Source organism: Hevea brasiliensis, chromosome 9 (genome assembly GCF_030052815.1).
Source record: "Hevea brasiliensis isolate MT/VB/25A 57/8 chromosome 9, ASM3005281v1, whole genome shotgun sequence".
Taxonomy (NCBI): Eukaryota; Viridiplantae; Streptophyta; class Magnoliopsida; order Malpighiales; family Euphorbiaceae; genus Hevea; species Hevea brasiliensis.
Genome location: NC_079501.1, coordinates 14,874,043 through 14,894,013, shown reverse-complemented (window position 1 = coordinate 14,894,013; position 19,971 = coordinate 14,874,043). Strand labels below are relative to the sequence as shown.

Sequence of the window (19,971 nt, the reverse complement as noted above, 5' to 3'; positions counted from 1 at the left end):
TTTTATTTTGCCTAAAACAAATTCACATGAATGAGCTTATCTAGTTGAATGTTTTGTTAGGCATCTTCAAGCTATATAGACAAGGCACCGATTATATCTTCTCAAACGTGCCTCCCCCCCTAATCTTCTCCCTCAACTCATTCATAAGCATTTTTTCTACTTTTAAAAGCTTCAAGACTCTTGAATGTAAATCAATGAATTAGTATAGTGATGGAAACTAAAGAAATAAATTATGAAAATCACCACCTTATTTTAATTTTCCCAGTAGCGAAGAGGAGCACAAGGCCAACATATCTGATGCACCAAAGAATATTGAAGCCTAGCAACATAAAGAGGAATGGAATTTCTTTTTGTAGTGAACCTTCTTTACTCCCTGATACAAAATAAAGAATTGAAGAATACATAAACAAATAAATAAATAAATAAAGCATATCCGTTCAAGTTGTTCCCTAAAACTTCAGTGATTACATGAATAAATCAGTGGTTACCTGAACAACATGATTTAATGAATCGACATACACAGCTTTCTCAGAACATATCAGTAGAGAAGACTGCTTCGGTGAATCCTCAACAGGGTTCCCCTTGCTCATATCTGGATCATTTGACACATTTGATCCTCCAGCTAACACATCCTGCCGATCTGTTGAGCATGAATTAGTTATTATTTTAGTCTAATTCTTAGACGGTGCCAAAAATAAATTGACCAATCCTCAAAACAACCATATTTTAGGTTCTTCCACATGCATGCATTAACCAATGTGCTAAATATAAAAGAAAAACATGAAAATGCTAGAGCCTACTTCAGATGGTTTCTTAGGATGCACTGTGCTAGTGCTTAGCATGTTTCCAGTATCCACATCAACAGCCAAAACTGATGAATCCTTTGTTGCAACCACTAAAACATTCTTCTTAAAACAATGCCGACTGAAGGTCTGAAACTGCAGAGAGATTATTCCAGTGGAAATTTCATTTGCAATCTGTTTTTGATAAAGTAGTGTTGGTCCTTTTACATCCATTAGTGAAACCTGTACAACAAGTTGAACCCCAGTTAGTTGTTCCTGGCACAAGGTGGAAAATATAGGATTTGTCTCCCAACTTTCAGCTGTTAAATGATGTTTGGAAATATGGAGATTTAATGCTTAACTTGTAATATGTTCCATATGTATCCATGACATGTCAATTGTAGAGGAAAGCTCCAATATGATTATCTTCTATCAAAATTTGTTCTTAGAATGCCATCAATAATGTTTCAAGTTCAAAAATTAGCACTATACTAACATTGCAAAAAAATTTTTGGCATTGTCACCTCTAAGACCCAAATGCAAGATGTCCTGAGTTGTGGCTCATGTTCATAAAAAGTACATGCTACAATCACTAATCTCCTTCTAAGACAACGTCCCTAATCAAGTGATTAAACCGCCCAAAATGAAAGCTCAGGCACACCAACGGACAACTTCAACTAGCAAGAAGGACAAAGTAACCTCTTCGGCTATTTTTGTAGCTACAACCTGACCACTAGTATTAGTGCCTACTGCTGGGGCTAGAGGCCTAACCAATAGCAGGATCTGGGACATTACATACAGAAGCCCAAATTCAACTAGTACATAGAAAAGAAATTGCAAATGCCCCTACAAAAAGCTTGGTTGTGGAATAGAAAGACTTGGTCCACCAGACTCCCTAACAACGGAGAAGCGGCCCCAAAAATAATAGCTAAACTGCAACTTTGCCAACCAAAAACTTGTCCCAAGTCCCAAAACCACGTGGTTCTAGTGAAAAGTAGCCTACATTTGGTCCCTAACAGCAACAGATGGAGGCCCAGCACTGAAGCACAGAGTCGTCTCACTGCATCGTCAAATATGCTGTAATCATTCTATTTCTATTTTACTTGTTTTGTTTCTCTCTTATTTTTCTTCAAGGTATCAACCATGTGCCTAACCCAACCCCTTTCTCTCTCTATGTCATTAGATAAAGAGTCGCTTTACAACTAAAGCTAGTACCATCCATAATCTTCATGAGTTGTATCATCACCTTGCCTTTTCTTTTCTCTCTTCCTTTTATAGCCAGGGAACCTCGCTTTTAACAACTTCAGTGATAAAAAAATTCAAGAAAATGAACTGGTTGAATATAATTACATAAATATTATTAAACTCTAAATGATTTAATATGTTTATGACAATTATATATTGATTTCCATACATATTATTTTATCAAGATGATCAGCAATTTTGACATGTCAAAACAAAGTAGTCGGAAAACATACATTTTTTTTTATGCCACAAATACAAAGATGTTTTCTTGCAAGTATCAACAATGTCAAATTGCAGACAAAAAACTAATTAAGCATTTGGTTGAAAATGGAATATGTATTCAACGAAGGAAAGGAGATTTCAACACAACAGCCATGTGCAGCTGGCTGCAATCATATATTATTACCGTTAATATGGGTCAATATTGTTTAATTGTTAGAATTTTTATCTTTTCATATTAATTTTTGGGTTTTTCTATTTTTTCCCTTTATGGGGTCAAAACAATGGCTGAGGAAGCTGGAGAAATAGGCCAAAAACAGCGGCTCTGAATTCAGAAATAAAGAATAAAGTCTCCAGACCTGACACATTCTTTGCGGATCTCAAAACTCAAAAAGATAAGCAGATGGCGAGCACACATATGCATGAGCCAGCGACAGGCATTTTTGTGCCCGTTTAATGTGGCGCCAAATGGAGGAGTCGTGCTTGCGCACAAGCAACTGTCCCATGAGCTGTTCGTTACTGCCATCCAACCACATCTTTCAATTTTTTTTTCTCTTTCTCAGTCTTCTCTTTCCTTTTCAATTCATCTGTGGAATTTTCCCCCCTTCTTATATAAGAAGCAAATAAGTTACCAGACTCGTACCAAATCCCCCCTTAAAACTTTCCAGTTGTAATTACGACCCTTGTGTTTCATTTATTGTTTTAGTGAATTTTTGTTGTACTAAGCTAGCACATCATTATTCACTGACATGTCTACTAGAAGATTAAGACAACCTAAGCCACCAGTCTAAAGTCAAGGTTGTGAGAGTTGTGATCTATCCAAACCCAATAATTACAGTGTAAAAATGGGTTATGCAAATAAATATTTCAGTCAATACAACAATAATATATATAAAAAGAAAGCTATAATTACAGAATAAAGTAGTGAAAATATCATATGGAAGTTTCGCTTTCTGGTCATTTATTCCAGGCAATGGCAATTGCCTTCTCCCTGTATCATCATCGTTATTCTTCTTAATTCTTAATTATTATCTTCTTTTGGTCTCCTGTTTCATTACACAATTTTCATCTTTGAAATTTTCACTTTTCTTCTTCTCCTTTCAGACTCTCGCTCCTGTTTCTGTTCATTAACCAAGATCCTCTGCCTCTCCGCTTACCACTTCGTTTCTTGGTAATTCTGTGTCCAAGAAACAGGTTTTTACTTGGTGTTTCAACACTTTCTTCTTGAGATGCATTTGGGTTGTTGCCATTTCTCTCAAAGGTACGTTGGAAGATGCTTCTTTTATGTTTTGGTATTTTGGGTTTTTCTTGTTTGGCTGCTTGAAGCTACTGTACAGGAACAGAAAAAGGAAATTAAAGTTTCAAATTTCTTTATTTTCATGTCTGTTGCCTTTTTTTATGAAACTGTGAAGATAATAATTGAAAGTGACCGCAACTGAGCCATTAAGTGCAGGTTTTGGTCTTTTTTCCAATTAGAAATATTAGGAATTTCACTCTATTGTTCTCTAAAGTTTTTCTCAACTTGCAAAAACAGAGCATTGATGCTTTGCTCTGTTTTTAATGGGCATTTTATAGAATATAAAGAACTTGCTCTGTTCTATTCTCAAGAATTTTCTTTTGAGATCATATGCCTGCATACGTTCTGATTCTTTGTCAAGAATTCAGACTGAGTTTGAGTTTCTGAAATTACATAATTCAAATGGCAAAGACAACAATTTAGATCTTTTGATTGTATTCAGTTCTTTCTGGATCTTTTCGTGGTATAAAGTTCTTTCAATCTTCCGCTGTTCGAAGTAAAATTGGCTTACCCATGAATGTCTGCATGAAATTTTCTTGGAACTTAAGACTCAACAATTGCTGCAAATGAATTCAAGAATTTCCCATTTTGTTTAAACCTCAGAATTTTTTAGGGTGCTGAGCTAATTCTTAATTTCCCTAATTTTATGGCGAATTCTCTATCAATTGGCTCAAGGTGAAAGAGAAGTCTAAACCTAAAATACATACAAATTAGAGGTTATCATCTGCAAATCAAGTTGTTAAAAAAATCATTGTTCTTGATCCTTGATGAGACTTTTAACCATAATATTTTGCAGATTGACCTGCGGATCTTAGTTTATTCAGGTTTTCCTTCTATTTTCTTTTGCTTCTGATATCGGGATAAATTGTTGTTGGCCTTGCAGGTTGTAAAAGTGCGTGGTATTGATATTAATTGGATTAAATCATTTTGGTTTTGGCTTTAATGGGTTGAAGCAGATGCATTGCTGAGGAAATGACAGGTTTTTGGTAGACCATTTTACCTTGCATGGGAGGATTTTTTCATTTTTTTGACTTCAATCAGGGCCGCATGGCTAGGAAAATTCTTGCACGTAAGCGACATGTTGATGGTAAGTATAATTATCAATTATCATTTTCTTGCATGCATATGGGAAGAGTGAGCAACACCAATTTGTTAACTATCTTTCAATTCTGAATCATAAAGACACCATGATAGCCCCCTTGCTGCCAAATGGGCGATTCTTTCTCGTTTAGTGGTTTCAGGGTTGTCATACTATGAGCTATGAAACCTGGGCGTCTCCTTGATGTCTACTTGGTTGATTCTTACACAGAATTTGGACTAAATTGTTATAGTCAGAGTTCGATGATGGCAAAACAAAGTTTTGTAGGCAGTAAAACAGAAATTTTAACTTACTGCTTGGATTTGACTAAGGTACGCCAAATTTGAGTGGAGAGGAGACGCTCCTTTGATTCCTTTGATGCTTACCAAGACAATCTTGGACTTCTTAGTCTGCAAGTTGTTGATTCCTTGTGCCTTTAGAGCTAAGAGCTAATAGGTGCCAGGCTTAGACAATTGCTCCACGTTTCAGGAATAAAGCAAATTTCTTGCACAATTAGATGAGTTATTAACTGAAATTATGCCAACTAATTATATTTTCTATCCAGTTTGTTAAATAATGCGCATTTAACTACTCTGCAGGATTAGAAGCTCCTCGAAATAGCTTGGAGCTGCAGGTGGAAACTTCTGAGAGCTGTTGTGTAGCAGGGGATATACTGGTAATTATTCTGAATCACATACCTTAGATCTCATTTTCTTTTTCTAATGCATTCATATAAATTTGGCTACAAGTTTTGTGTCACCCTCATCAGGTTGAAGAAGACTGGTCTGAAAAGAGCTGTTATCCAAATGAGGCTTCAATGAAGAGGTTGATTAATGAGGAAATTTCCAAACAATCTAACACCAGGAAAAATGCACCAAGCATTGTGGCCCGGCTGATGGGTGTGGACATGTTACCATTAGATGCGGCATCTGTAGTTCAGCCAGTTAATAAAAAGAAAGGAGGCATGGTAACAAAGCACCTGAAAAGGGAGAAAAATGAATGGAGCTCAGTTGATCATATCTCTTCCAATTCAAATTCTTCCAGGCATATGGAATTTGATTCACTTTACCCTAGTAAAGGTAGAGATGTTGACAGATGGAGTAATGGCCAGAAGTTTGGAAAACCAAGGTCTCGAGAACATCCTCAAGATGAGGAACTACAGAAGTTCAAAAAAGAATTTGAAGCATGGCAAGCAGCCAGGTTTGAGGAATGTTCAAAGGTTGCAGAGCTTGGCAGCAATCCTGGTCCGTTGCTTGCTCAGGAAAACACCAACAAGCAGAAAATGGTACTCAATGCAAATTCTGTAATGTCAACAAGTAAAAAGCCTATAGAATATAAGGGTCCTGCATTAAAAGCAAGGTCACGGGAAAAAGTTAATTGGCATCATAGACATAGGCTGGAACGCTTTCCAGCTGAACAGAAGGAATCCTTTTCTTCAAGAAACAGAAGCACAAATAGAAACTATGAGCACTCCTTGATAAATTATGAGCAGAAAATGGATAAATCTTCTGCTCCCACAAGGATAGTGATCTTGAAGCCTGGTCCTGATAGAATTTGTGACCTTGAAGAGTCTTGGACTAGTTCCTCCAGTACTTTAGAGGACAGAGGTAGTATAGGAGATTTCCTAGAGGAGGTAAAGGAAAGGCTGAAATGTGAACTGCAAGGGAAATCACTTAAAAGGGGTTCTGTAGTTAGAGGAAGAGGAATTGAGACCCCTTTTAGTGAAAAGCCATCAGATCCAAAACAAATTGCTCGGCATATAGCAAAGCATGTCAGAGAAAGTGTTACACAGGACCTTGGAATGAATCTGCTCCGATCAGAATCAACACGATCATATAGAAGTGAGATTCAGTTCAATGGACTAGGTTCTCCTGAGTTCATCAACAGGGATACCAGGAGATTCTTGTCAGAGAGACTGAGGAATGTTCTCAAGAGAGAAACACATTCTCTGGATGTTCCTTTAGTTGTTAGTGGCAGCTCTGGGTCATCTCTTTTAGATAATGAGAAAATCAGGCTAGAAGAATTAGGAGATAACTCACAAGCTGGAATTTTGCCGAGCTACTGGGAAATTGTGAAAGATGACCAAGAAATGCAAACTAGATCTTTCAGGCATGGAGATGATGATGGAGTGCTTCATAGAGAATTGTCTCCTAGGAACCTAATTAGGTCTTTATCGGCTCCTGCATCAGGAACATCATTTGGTAAGCTTCTTCTTGAGGACCGCCACATTTTAACTGGTGCTCATATCAGGAGGAAGCATGAATCTCTTGAAAATGTGACAATGGAGTTGAAAAAACTGAAGAAAGAAAGATTTAACATCAAAGAAAAAGTTTCTAACTTCAGGTACAGTTTATCTCTTAGGGGAAGGCTATTTGGGAAAAAGCTTCAATCAATGGTGGAATCACAAGGTTCTGAACAGGATTATGTAAAGGATATCATGAGCGGACCAACGGTTATTAGGAATTTTGGTGAAAAACATGTTATGGTACTATTCAATTCTTTATTTCATTATTTTCTATCTCCTTTTGTTGTCCAGTCGACTTATCTTCGATTGTGTGGTCTTAGGAGAACTCAACTGAGGTGCCTCCAAGCCCTGCATCTGTGTGCAGCAGTGGTCAAGAAGAGTTCTGGAGGCCATTGGATTATCTTAGCCCAGTATCAACATCTGATGTCACTCCCAGGGAAGATAGTGCAATGCCACAGGTTTTTAAAGAGATCAGCTCTAATCTGAATGGTATCGAAACAACTGATTTCTTCCTTTCAATTGATGGTGTATGCATGAATTTATTATAAACTCCTGAGTTTTCTGTGACTTGATTTTGGCAAACAATTGTAGACTTTGATGAACTATCTGTTTTGCACATAATTTACATTGTTTTGTCCCGTGTTTTATACTCATGTTATGCCTCAATAACATACTGTAGAGTCTTAGCTGCTTGTCATAGTTTTTGGATTCATTTGAAGTTCTTGTAATTAGTATGTTCAGACTGAGACACTAAGTTTATTTATTTTGAAAATTAGTACACTTGATTTACAACTCAGTAAATTGCTAAGCTGAAATGAAACATATTTTTCCTGATAGCTAGCTGTTCCTATTTGTTGATTATGCAGAGTTGAGGAGGCAACTAAGTCGACTCGAGTCAAATGAGCCAGAAGACTCGACAATTGAACAGGAGCCTAGTGAGTTCATAGCGGTTGATTTGGAGGATAAGCTAGAAGCATACATAAGGAATTTGCTTGTTGCTTCCGGATTGTATGATGGATCATGTGATAAATGTTTTTCAAGATGGGATCCACTTGCAAAGCCTATCACTAACTCAGTGTTCGAAAAAGTTGAAGAATCTCGTAAAAATTTGGCCAGGGATAATCAAAATAGTAATAGAGATGACAATGAGAAGGAGGTAAATCACAAAATGTTATATGACTTATTGAATGAAGCACTTTCAACGGTACTTGGACCTCCTGTGACCTTGTCTAGATTCAGAAGAAAGATTATAAGTTCCTCCACGCTGCCACCTCTACGAGGAAGGAAACTATTGGATTGTGTATGGGAGATGATCCGCATGTATTTATATCCCCCAGATGACAAATCCTACCACTCACTAGATGGTTTGGTGGCCAGGAATGTGGGATCCACTCCTTGGTCCGGCTTGATCGACGACGAGGTAAATGCATTGGGAAGACAGATGGAATGTCTGATCGTGGGAGATCTAATAGAGGAAATGGTGAACGATATTCATTTGTAATTGTGGTTGAATTAGTAAATTTTTCTCACTGGCCATTTTTATGATCAGCAGGTCGCTTGTTAGACATAATAGACTGAAAGCAATGAAATTATTTGGTGAGTGGGAGTAAATATGGAGGCAAGTGTAGGAATGATTGACATGGCTATATCCTAAACTTGGGAATTGCCAGGTTTTCTTGCTCTATAGGTGATTGCCGGATTAGAAAATATTTTCTATTCGCCAATTTTGTTAAGTGTCCCAAATATATGAAAAATATTTTCTATAAAATTATTTTTCGTGAAATAAACGGAGTCTAAATTTTATTTCTATTCTCATGTTTGAAAATTTAATAAGTGAAAAAATATATTTATTTTTTAATTAAAAAAATTATCTTGAAAGAAATAGAAATAACGCCAAAATAATATATAATTGTGTGAGAATTGAATTAAATTTTTTTAAATGATTTTGTTTAAATAAAGCCTAAATATTTGATGGGTTAAATAATAATTCAAGATAAATGACTGTAATTATTAAACGCATTTTTCTTTTATAATTAAGTAAGAATTTGTTTTTAATTAAATCTAATCTTTGTGTAATTTTTACCTTAAAAGATATCTGGTAACAATTAAAAGCACGTTTAATAATCATAGGTAAATTGATGTAAAAATAATTGTGGGTAATTCTTATTCTTTTTCTATCAATTAGTTAGTTTTTAATTTTATCTATACTTTTTTTTCATAATAATTTTATACCATAATTAATGTAAATTTTATACTTATCCATTAGATATTATTGGGCATAATTTTGAAGTACTTTTATTGTTATTATTATTATTATTATTATTATTATTATTATTATTATTATTAACAACATAAATTTACCATATTCGAGATTAAAATTCTTAGCTTGTTTTAAATTTTTTTTTTTTAACTTTTGCATTAAAAACCTATAATTTTTTTTCATAGAATACATAATTTATTTTATATTTATTTTTAAATAAGAGATTTATTATTATTTAATAGTTAATAATTCATAATGTCATTATCTACCACATCCATGCTTATATTATTTGTTAAAATGTACTAAAATTTATTTTTTAAAAAATTTAATTTTAATTTTTTATTTATTAATTTACAAAGAATAATTCTGTTAATTTTTAAAAGTTAAAATTATAACATTTTATTGTATTTAACATATAACTCTTTGAAAAATATGACCAGAAGATATAATAGTTTTTATTAATTAATGATTATTTTTATTTATAAAATTAATATTAATACTAAATTTAAAATTAATATTAATATTTTTATATGAATAATATTTTCAATTTTTGATATTTATTTTATATAAATAAAATAGTTATATTTTTTTAATTTAAAATAAATAAAACATGTCCAAAATTAAAGGCTTTGGTCATTTAAAACTAGAAGCCCAAACCTTAAGACCTGGGGCCTGGAGCTCTCAAGTCAAGAGGCCCAGCGGTCTCAAGCTTGAAGCACAAGTTAAAGCTTATACTCTGTCGAAAGGGATGAAGCTTACTTTTTGGGCCAACCATTCATGTCTTGGGTCTCGCTTTTGTTCCTCTGCGAAATGATCATCTGCTACGAGCGAAAGAAAACCTTGTGTTTGTAAGTGCCCGTTTTGGATTCCCTAATTTCTTTTATTTATATTAATTGTTTCCTTTGATAGTCCTGCAATTCTGCTATTCACAGTCTATAATCTGTTTACGGAAGCCTTTTGTTATCACTTTCTATGGCTTCCACTTCTTCCGCCCCTCGTCAGGTGACTGCTCCTGAGTATAAGGATGATGTTTTCATTAGTTTTAGAGGCAACATCCGAAACAAATTCGTAGATCATCTTTATACTGCCTTGACAAGAAAAGAATCCGTACCTTCATGGGTAGATATCTTGACAGAGTAGTCGAGATGTCACCAACCCTTTTGGAAATTATTGAACAATCAAGAATTTTAGTGCCCATTTTCTCGGAATACTATGCTGATTCTTCATCGTGTTTGGAAGAGCTTGCAAAGATATCGGAATGCTATCAAGCGAGGAGACAGATAGTTTTACCGGTTTTTTACGAAGTGGATCCAACAGACGTTCGAGAGCAGAGAGGGAGCTGTAGAGTAGCTTTTGATAAGCATAGAGAAAAATTCAGGAACTACTTAGCCATGGTTGAGGGCTGGAGCAAAGCTTTAACGGAAATAGCCCAGATTGGAGCGTGGGATTCGCGGAATAGGTAAGTTTGTTTTGAATTTCTGAATTCAATTCTTTTCACTCATAGTTTAACATGTTATAATGTTGATTTAATGGTTTAAGCTTATACATTTTTTTAAAAAATAGAGATAATTAAATATTATAAGTGAAAAATCCTAGAGAAAAGTTTTAAATTTAAGGTTTAATTATTAAATTATAATTTGTTTGCAAAAATTTATCTCATAAAATTTTGTTATTTGATAAGAGATGTCTTTGGGGCCCCTAACCATAATTCTCGAGATTTCTTGGACATATAAATTAGAATTTGAGAAAAGAAAATTTGAATGCGGGTTTCAATTGTGATGGATTTTATAATATTTGTAGTTGATATTGTAAAAGCTTTAACATAAAACAAGCATATTATCATTAAATTTTTTTTTTTTAAGTTTTTAACTTGACTTTTGCTTTTATTTATTTATCTATCTATCTATCTATCAGATCTGAAGCCGAATTAGTTGATGAATTGTGAATGACATTTGGAAGAAATTAAATGATTTGCATCCAAGTGATTCTCATGACAATGGATTTATTGGAATTGATTCAAAAGTTAAGGAAATTGTGTCGTTGTTAGGTAAAGAATCATCCAATGTGATAGGCATTTGGGGAATGGTTGGTATTGGTAAAACAACTCTTGTTGACGAAGTATTTTGTCACATCTCTGCTGAATTTGATGGTCGATGTTTTGTTCCAATGTTGGCAAAAGATTAGAAACTTGTCAGCCATTCTATTTACGAGATGAAATTATTTGTAATATATTGGGGGAAGAAAAGTTAAATGTAGGTACACCCTACTCGATAAACTCTTCTATTAGGAGAAGGCTTCAGAGGAAAAAAAGTGCTTATTGTGCTTGATGACATAAGAAGTTCAGAGCAATCAGATTATTTTGTAAGAGGGTGTAATCTTCTTGGTCCAGGAAGTCAAATCATTGTAACAAGCAGGGATAGACAAGTGCTTAAGAATGGTTGTACTGAGGGATGCATATGTGAGGTCAAGAAGTTGACTGATTGTGAAGCTCTCAAGCTCTTTAGCCTGCATGCCTTCAAGCAAATTCATCCTATGAAAGGGTAATTGGAGCTATCAAAAATGGTGGTAAGCTATGCTCAAGGACTTCCATTAGCTCTTAGAGTTTTAGGTTCCCATCTATTTGGAAAGAAAACAGAAGTATGGGAAAGTGCATTGGGAGAACTACAAAATACTGGTAACAATGAAATTCAGAAAGTTTTAAGGATAAGTTATGATGGTCTAGATGAAACCAAAAAGAAAATCTTTCTTCACATTGCATGTTTTTTCACTGGTGAAGATAGCAATTATGTAGATGATGTGTTGGATGCTTGTGGGTTTTTTACAAAAGCTGGAATAGATAGTCTCATGATAAATCTATCATAAATGTTGAGGATGGCAGGTTAGAGATGCATGATTTGATGGAGCAAATGGGTAAAAATATTGTTTGTCAGGAAAGTCAACTCCTTGAAGAACGCACTAGATTGTGGAATCATGAAGATATATGTCATGTGTTGAAAAATAATTTGGTAAGAGCTAAACTCATCTTCTTTCTTTTTTTTTATTATTTTTTTTTATTTTGCTCTTCACATATCGTACATTCTTTTTCTTTTGTTGGTTTCTATTGTTTATGTTTTTTTTTTTTTTTCCTTGGATCTCAGGGGACCCCAAAAATTAAAGGCATTTCACTAGATATGTCCAGAATTAAAGATTTGGAATTAAGTTCTGCGACCTTTGCAAGGATGCATAATCTTCAACTTCTTAAATTTTATAATCATTGGACAGAAAAAAGCATAATAGACATTCCTGAGGGCCTTGATTATCTTCCTGGAAGCTTAAGAATTCTCCATTGGGATGAATAACCATTGCAATCTTTGCCATCGAATTTTTGTCCTCGAAATCTTGTTCAACTACATATGCCTAATAGTCGAATAAAACAACTTTGGAGTGGAGTTGAGGTATATCTTATTCTCTTAATAATAAAACATAGGGTACCTCTTAATTCTCACGTGTACTAATTTTTTTCTTACATTTTCTTTTAATTACAGCCTCTTGATAAGTTGAAATTCATTAACTTAAGCTATTGCTTGGATCTAATTGAATTTCCAGACTTATCTAGAGCCCCAAATCTTGAGGTTCTAAATCTCGAAAGTTGTATAAGTTTGGTTAAGGTTCCGCAATCTATTCAATATCTGAGGAAGCTTACTTTTTTGAATTTAAATGACTGCAAAGAACTCCGTAGTCTTCCAAGCATTCCTTCCACAAATCTTGAAGTTTTGTGTCGCAGGAATTGCTCAAAAATCAGAGACTTTCCAGAGATATCACGGAATTTAAAACGGCTAGTATTAAGTGGAACTAGAATAGATCTAGTGCCCTCATCAATCGGATTTTGCTCTCAGCTTCAATAACTGTGGTTGGATTCTTGCACAGGGCTTGAGAGTCTCCCAGACAGCATTGGTGAATTGAAACATCTCCAGCTGCTTTACCTTGAGGGATGCTCACAACTGGTAACGCTTCCAGACAGTATCTGCAAGCTGTAGTCTCTTGAAGTCCTGATAATCAGTAGTTGTGTAAACCTCATTGGCTTTCCAGAGAACTTTGGGAACCTTAAATGTTTGAAGAGATTTTATGCAGTTAAAAGTGGTATTAGAAGACTGCCATCCTCCATCAGTCAGTTGAGCCAACTTGAATATGTTGATTGTAGTGGATGCCAGGAATTGGAATTGTGTTCTTTCACAGGTTTGACCTCTCTGAGTAAATTAGTTCTGAATAATTGTGGTATATTTCAAATTCCCGATGACCTGGGCTCTTTAGCATCAATGATAGAGTTGCATTTAAGTGGGCATTTAAGTGGGAATAATTTTGAGATCCTACCTGCAAGTATCAAACAACTTCCTAAGTTGGCTGTACTTGTTCTAAGAGATTGCAAGAGAATTCAACATTTACCAGAACTTCCACCAGGTCTGGAACATTTAGATGTGCGGGGCTGCATATCTCTGAGATCACTAGCTGGGTTATTCACAGAAGGTCAGAAAAAGTATAGAGCTGTTCTGGAGTGGTTTGATTTTTGTAATTGCATGAAATTGGATCAGAGTGCGTGCAGTAAGATTATGGATGACGCTCGGCTAAGAATTCAATGCATGGCTACATCTCTGGTTGGTCAGGTCTGTGGCTTTACCCCTCGCTGTTTTTCTCTCTTTCAGGTACTACAAAACCTTATTTTTCATGCTACAGGAACTTATGGTGAGGAATCAGATGAAACTCTGGAATCAGAAGAGTTCTGCAAGTACGATGAGGAGATATCTGATGAACAAGTTTCATTTGGAAATCTAGCTAATTTCTGTATCCCTGGAGAGGAAATCCCACTTTGGTTCAGTTGCCAAAATATTGGGTCGTCATTATTGTTGACAGATTTGCGACATTGCGACAGAAGGATGTTCATGGGTTTTGCTTTCTGTGCAGTTGTTGTGTGCTATGGTTGTGATTCTTGTGTTTTCGACATTAAATGTCGCTGTCATTTCATAACCAAGTCTGGACGTAGGTGTGTGCGCAATTCTTACTGCGGGTTTAATCGAGTTAACATGAAAGAGGTCGAACTGCCCCTTCAATCAGAACATACATTTCTGTGTTATGATTCAAGTATGTACAGGTCTGCAAGCCCTTCTTACAAGGCCTTATTTGAATTCCACCCTATTCATAGGAATGAAAGGCGCATACACAGATGTGATGTGATTAAGTGTGGTATCCACTTACTGTTTGCCGGATATGAAAATCTGCAGGAAGGAGTGCGGGAACCAGCACTTAAAAGATTACAGTGCAACGCCTTTGTGTGTGATATCATTTGCTGAAATTTTGCCTATTTGCTTTCAAGGCCAATCTAGGCATTCAAAATTTCTGGCTGTCTTATTGTTGCTTAAACCTAACCAAAGCGAATGGATTCTCATTTGCCTCTGGCAATCGTAAATTATTATATATTCAAGTTGTTGGATTTATAGTGAGCTTGAATAGGAGCTCTAGATCATCCTCTAAAATAAAATCTATACTTGTTTGGCCGAATGAAAAGTATGTTTAGAAAAGCTTCTTCCTTGTAAAATAGCTTGTTTGGAAAATCAAGGCCCTCAGAACATCCTCAAGAGGAGGAAATGCAGAAGCTCAAAAAAGAATTTGAAGCGTGGCAATAAGCTGCCAAGCTCAAGGAATGTTGAAAGGTTGTAATCTTGGTCTGGTGCTTGCCCAAGAGAACTGAAGAAGCAAAAATTAGTAATCAATACCATTGACAAGTGATAATCCTGTAGAAACGATGAAAGAAAGAGCAGGCTTGCGTCATAGACACAAAGGTGGAACTATTCCTAATTGAACGGAAAGAATCTTTTCTTCAAGAAAAAGAAGTATAAATAGAAAGAAAACAAAAAATTAAATTGCAAAATTTTTATAAAATTACATTCTAATTCAATAATTTCAATCATGAAACAATCAGAACTCCATAATTCCAGATAAGAAACTAGATAAATGTTCGACTCCCACAAGGATAGTGATATTGAAGCCTGGATTTGCATGTTTTGGACTATTTCCTCGGCCGCTTCAGTCTTAAGAGGAAGTGATATCCAATTACACATGATTAGCATTATTATTGACATTGAAAAAGAAGATTGGACTTGTGTTAATGAACAGTTTACTCTAAGACTCCTTAAATTCAACATTTTCCGGAGTAGATATATGACTAATAAACACAATAAAAAATAGAAACTTAAAATAGAAATGAAATTCTAAATTAAAAAGAAAATGTTGAAATTAATGAAATAAAAATGACCTGCATTTGTTGTCGCCTCACATCTTTGAGCCAAATGGTGATGGCGATGGTAAAGTTACACATAGCCCTTTCAAATTAATGTCCATCTAAAAATAAAAGATAAACAAGATATTAACAAAGCTAAACAATGAATAAAGATATATGCAATTAACCTTGAAGGTGTGAATGCAGACAAGACAATACCCACCATAGTCATGGATCATGCTTCAAGTACAGTTAATCTCATCTACACGCATGCATGTAATTTATAAATATATTTGGTGTCGGCCTTCCTTGCTCTTCCTAGATCATACATTTTCAAGCTCTTGATGAAGATGATTTTATCTCTTACTAATGAGTGGTTTGACACTATTATTTATTAAATGAGATCAATTATTTTAATAAAGTAGATACTAATTAAAAATATTTTATCCCTCAACAAGTCGATTTAGTATAAACAGAAATCTATTAAATTAAGATACTTGTGCAATAAAAAAATTATATGTTTATATATAAGTTTTTATGAAGTGAGCTATGTTTGAATTTGTGTGATTATGTGATAAATTTAGTGAAATGTGCATGTAATTAATGTATTTAGTTTATAAATTTACAAAAAAAAAATATGGAATTATAATTGTGTAACATTTATGTAATTGTGTATTTAAAAAATTCTAATTTTTATAATTATAGAGGCAAAATCTTTAATTTAACCCTTATGAATTAAATTTAATCAATTTTTAACCTTTTATCTAATTTAGTTTAAAAATTTAAATTTAAATTTAATTTAATTAAAAAATTAAAATTTATAAGCTAAATTTTATAATTTTTTAATTTAAATAAAAAAAATGAGAAGTTAAATTTTATAATTGTGATAAATTTTTTTGATTTTTGGATTTAAACTTAAAAATTATGAAGTTTAATTTCTTAAATTTTTTAATTTTTAAATTAAATTAAATTAAAATTAAAAATTAAGAATTAAATTAAAAAAATAAAAATAAATTAAATTAAAATTTTTTAATAAATATATAAGCATAATTAAGCTTTAAGCGATTATAAAAAAATGAGAATGTTTTATTATTTTATTATTTTTCTCTTCAGTTGGAGAATGTTTTCATTGGCTTTGGTGTCGACTGTCTCAGCTACTGTATTTTTTGGGATCTGCTATACACTGCTCCATTTTTTTTCTTTTTAATTTAAAAAATAAATTAACAATAGAATTGCAAGAAAAACATAAAATATAAAAATAAGTTGGAATCAACAAAATGTCAGACATTTCTATTAAACTAGTTTTATTTTTTTAAAAAAATTTTATTTTATTTTTTCAAAGTAGAAATTTATTAAAAATATTTTTATTTTTATTTTATTTTCAACCCTTTCAAAAAAAAAAAAAATAAAATCATTTACACAATTATCGCCGCTAGACATTGAGAAACGAAAACGAGATGCACGGAGATGCTAAAGTACGCCGAGGAGGATATTTTTGACCAGACCACCATCAGCAGTGCAATTCTCACGTTCTTTCTCCATAGCTTTTGTCTGTTCTTTCGCATTCTCTACTGCTCATTATTTTCTTTTCTTTTTCTTTTCTCTTGCTTTCTTTGTTTCTGTGTGCTTGTGTGTGTGAGAAAGAGAGAGAGGAGAAGCGGGTTCTTGTCTAATGGTTGTTTGAGTGAGGAAGAATGATGGACTGGGAAAATAATCAAGAAAATCAATATCAACAGCAAGAAAATCAGAATCAGAGAGAAAATAGAAATGGGAATAATATCACGAGTGTCAATGGAAATAATGGAATGCTGTACATTAAGGTCATGACTGATGAGCAACTTGAAACTCTTAGGAAGCAAATTGTTGTTTATGCCACCATTTGTGAGCAGCTCGTTGAGATGCACAAGACCCTCTCTGCCCAGCAAGATCTTGCAGGTCTTAACCCCTCTCGCTCTCTATATATCTCTGTCTCTGTCATGGTAGTTTAATTTTGGTACAAATGTAAATAACAAACTCATGTGTGCCTCTCTGTGTGTCTCTCTGTTGACTCTGTTGGGGAATTTAAGGTTTGATCAGCTTTCTTTGGTTCATTTATGGGTTTTTTTGTGTAAGGGTTTGTCATTTTCCACTGAAGTAATACTCTACATTTTAGGGTTTCATTTCATCTTTACTTTTGAATTTGTACATGTCTGTATATAGTTGGAAACTTTTGAGCTGCCTCTCTGATTTGTTGCTTCAGTGTACTTGCGTACCATTTGAATTATGTTCTTTTTTTGTGCAATTGGGTTCAGGTAGACCTTAAAAACTGGCCAAGCTTCCTCAATCTTAGCATTTGGATAGTTTGTTTGCCTCCATTTGCTGGGATTTGTTATCAATTTACTAGAAGTGACCTCTACATGCTGTAGCTGTACAATTGAGATTTGGATATATATTTTGTTTGATTTTATTTTATCACTTCTTATGGGAGTTGAGCTGCAGTCTCAGCGTTGAACCGCAAAGTGCTCTGTAATTGTGTTTGTCAAAGAAGATTAGACTATATTTTATGTTTGAAAAATTTTGCTTACAGTTTTTGGTATTCCTAATTCTAGCTGTTTTAAACTTCTTTCATGGCTTTTCCCATTGAAAGGTCAATGGGAACAATGAAGATCAGCCCTATTCTGTTTTCAGCATTCAATTCATGCTAGAACACAATGTCAAATCTTTTCCACGTGGATGGAAGGAAATTATTTATGAAATCTAAACTCCATTTCACCAAAATGTCATGTGCTATATATTTTTCAAGCTAACATGGTTTTAACATCAGTTGTTTTCCCAGTCTCACCAAATGCTTTAAATCCAGATTGATGAATGTATGGGATGATGCTGAAAGTTGGAATCCCAACATATATCACTCCATGATCCTTTGCTAGTTTAATTTAGTGGAAGAGACGAGTGATTATGTTTCTAGGATATATGTTAAAGATCATCTTGACTTTATTACCCTCACGAATGCAGGAGGCAGGCTGGGAAATCTGTACTGTGATCCATTAATGGCTTCTGGTGGACACAAAATTACTGCAAGACAGAGGTGGACTCCGACACCTTTGCAGCTTCAAATTCTGGAGCGAATCTTTGATATGGGGAATGGAACTCCAAGCAAGCAAAAGATTAAAGAGATAACCACCAAACTAAGCCAACATGGACAAATCTCTGAATCAAATGTGTATAATTGGTTCCAAAACAGGCGTGCACGATCAAAAAGAAAACAATTGGTTGCGTCATCTAACAATGCTGAATCAGAAGTGGAAACAGAAGTTGACTCACTGAATGAAAAGACAAAACCAGAAATATTTCACTCTCAACAAATCCATCCAAGGCCTGATGATTCGTGTTTCCAGAGCACCGAGATAAACTCTGAACTGCATTTCTTGGGTGTTTTACCAAATCAAAGTATGTATTTTTTTTAACTTGTTCATTTTTTTTTTTGTTGAACATGCATACAACCTAGCAACATACTTTTTTAATGTTATGGAACAATATAGACATGGTCATAAAAACAGATAAGAAAAATCAGTGAAACTTTAACAAATAAAATTGGAAAGTTAGCAGTTTCAGAACACCATTAATGCATTGTGAAAGAATAATATAGTTGCCTTTTGATTAAGTTCTGACGCATTCAGGTCATATCTTTTTTGGCTAACAATGAATGATACCTGTAAACCATACGGATACCAAAATTTCCATTTTCTTTTACTGACTATAGTAACCTAGGCCAGCTTAGGTTGACTTTCTGCAATCCTCTTCTGCTTTCATAAAATATTCTTTCTGCTGAAACCATGGATGGCTTATCCTTCCCTGTTGCCTCTACTTCGGGCCTTTCTCTTATTATTTTAGCGCCCTCACCATATCTGAACTTTTTATTGTATAGTGTATACAATTGCTTTTTGAAAGTTCAATGACTTCTTGATGGAGTAATGCTGTATATTCAACAACAATTAGACTACGCTTGAATAGTACTGGTGTGTTAATTATTTGTAGAAAAATACACAGAGCTACATTCTTTTTAAATGTCCTTTACATTTTAAAAGAAGTCATTGATAATGATGTATAATGACATCTACGAGATTTAGTTATTAGATTTGGATGAATACTGCATGTTCTTTTAAATTGACTTGGTCTGGTTGTGAATATGGTAAATATTAATTCTGAATTGTTGCTTTTGTTTGTTACCAAATCAATTGATGCAGGAGATGACCATCTACCAGGAAAGATGGAAGTGCTGGGAAGCTACATTCATTACGATCAGGCAGAGGACTATGGCATGGCAGGATAACACTTATTTTCTCTGCTGATTCTAATAATTTGTTTGACAAATTTTTATCTTACTGGGAAGTCATGGCTTTCTAAGATAGTTTGTTCTCTTAACAATGAGAACAAAAGACAATTTATACTCTTTATTAGATTATACCATGTTAAAGTGTAGCAGAGTCGGTTATAGTTTTGATGATTGTTGTAAGTTGGAGAATGGACAGACCTAAGGGTGTTCGGTTCCGGTTCGATTTGGAGTTTGCCTAAGAACCGGAATAGAATGGAAATTTCAGTACGATTTCAATTCA

General features: G+C 34.2%; 4 protein-coding genes across 8 annotated transcripts; all 4 read left to right on the top strand.

Annotated features, from left to right (window-relative positions):
- Nucleotides 1-2,642: 2,642 nt before the first annotated feature.
- On the top strand, nt 2,643-8,573 carry LOC110672858 (uncharacterized). Of its 2 annotated transcripts, XM_021835759.2 has the most exons (7): nt 2,877-3,239; nt 3,351-3,507; nt 4,427-4,630; nt 5,221-5,297; nt 5,391-7,106; nt 7,187-7,355; nt 7,733-8,573. In XM_021835759.2, exons 3-7 carry the CDS (start codon nt 4,549-4,551, stop codon nt 8,365-8,367), a joined length of 2,679 nt encoding a protein of 892 aa, XP_021691451.2. In that variant the 5' UTR covers nt 2,877-3,239; nt 3,351-3,507; nt 4,427-4,548; the 3' UTR covers nt 8,368-8,573. The 2 variants fall into 2 exon arrangements, with proteins under 2 accessions (XP_058009074.1, XP_021691451.2); XM_058153091.1 differs by having other exon boundaries at nt 2,643-3,507.
- Nucleotides 8,574-9,883: 1,310 nt separating this feature from the next.
- Nucleotides 9,884-14,600, top strand: LOC110672821 (disease resistance-like protein DSC1). Of its 4 annotated transcripts, XM_058153089.1 has the most exons (5): nt 9,884-9,974; nt 10,080-10,585; nt 11,041-12,131; nt 12,264-12,560; nt 12,651-14,600. In XM_058153089.1, the coding sequence occupies exon 5, from the start codon at nt 13,422-13,424 to the stop codon at nt 14,448-14,450; it is 1,029 nt and encodes a 342-aa protein (XP_058009072.1). In that variant the 5' UTR covers nt 9,884-9,974; nt 10,080-10,585; nt 11,041-12,131; nt 12,264-12,560; nt 12,651-13,421; the 3' UTR covers nt 14,451-14,600. The 4 variants fall into 4 exon arrangements, with proteins under 4 accessions (XP_058009072.1, XP_058009071.1, XP_058009073.1 ...); XM_058153088.1 differs by having other exon boundaries at nt 9,898-10,585; XM_058153090.1 differs by having other exon boundaries at nt 9,898-10,585; nt 12,264-14,600.
- On the top strand, nt 11,686-13,142 carry LOC131182814 (disease resistance protein RUN1-like). The gene is made up of 2 exons (XM_058152128.1): nt 11,686-11,935; nt 13,033-13,142. Exons 1-2 carry the CDS (start codon nt 11,686-11,688, stop codon nt 13,140-13,142), a joined length of 360 nt encoding a protein of 119 aa, XP_058008111.1.
- Nucleotides 14,601-16,842: 2,242 nt separating the features above from the next.
- On the top strand, nt 16,843-19,971 carry LOC110672819 (WUSCHEL-related homeobox 13). Its single transcript, XM_021835708.2, has 3 exons — nt 16,843-17,311; nt 18,371-18,805; nt 19,603-19,971. Exons 1-3 carry the CDS (start codon nt 17,071-17,073, stop codon nt 19,686-19,688), a joined length of 762 nt encoding a protein of 253 aa, XP_021691400.2. The 5' UTR covers nt 16,843-17,070; the 3' UTR covers nt 19,689-19,971.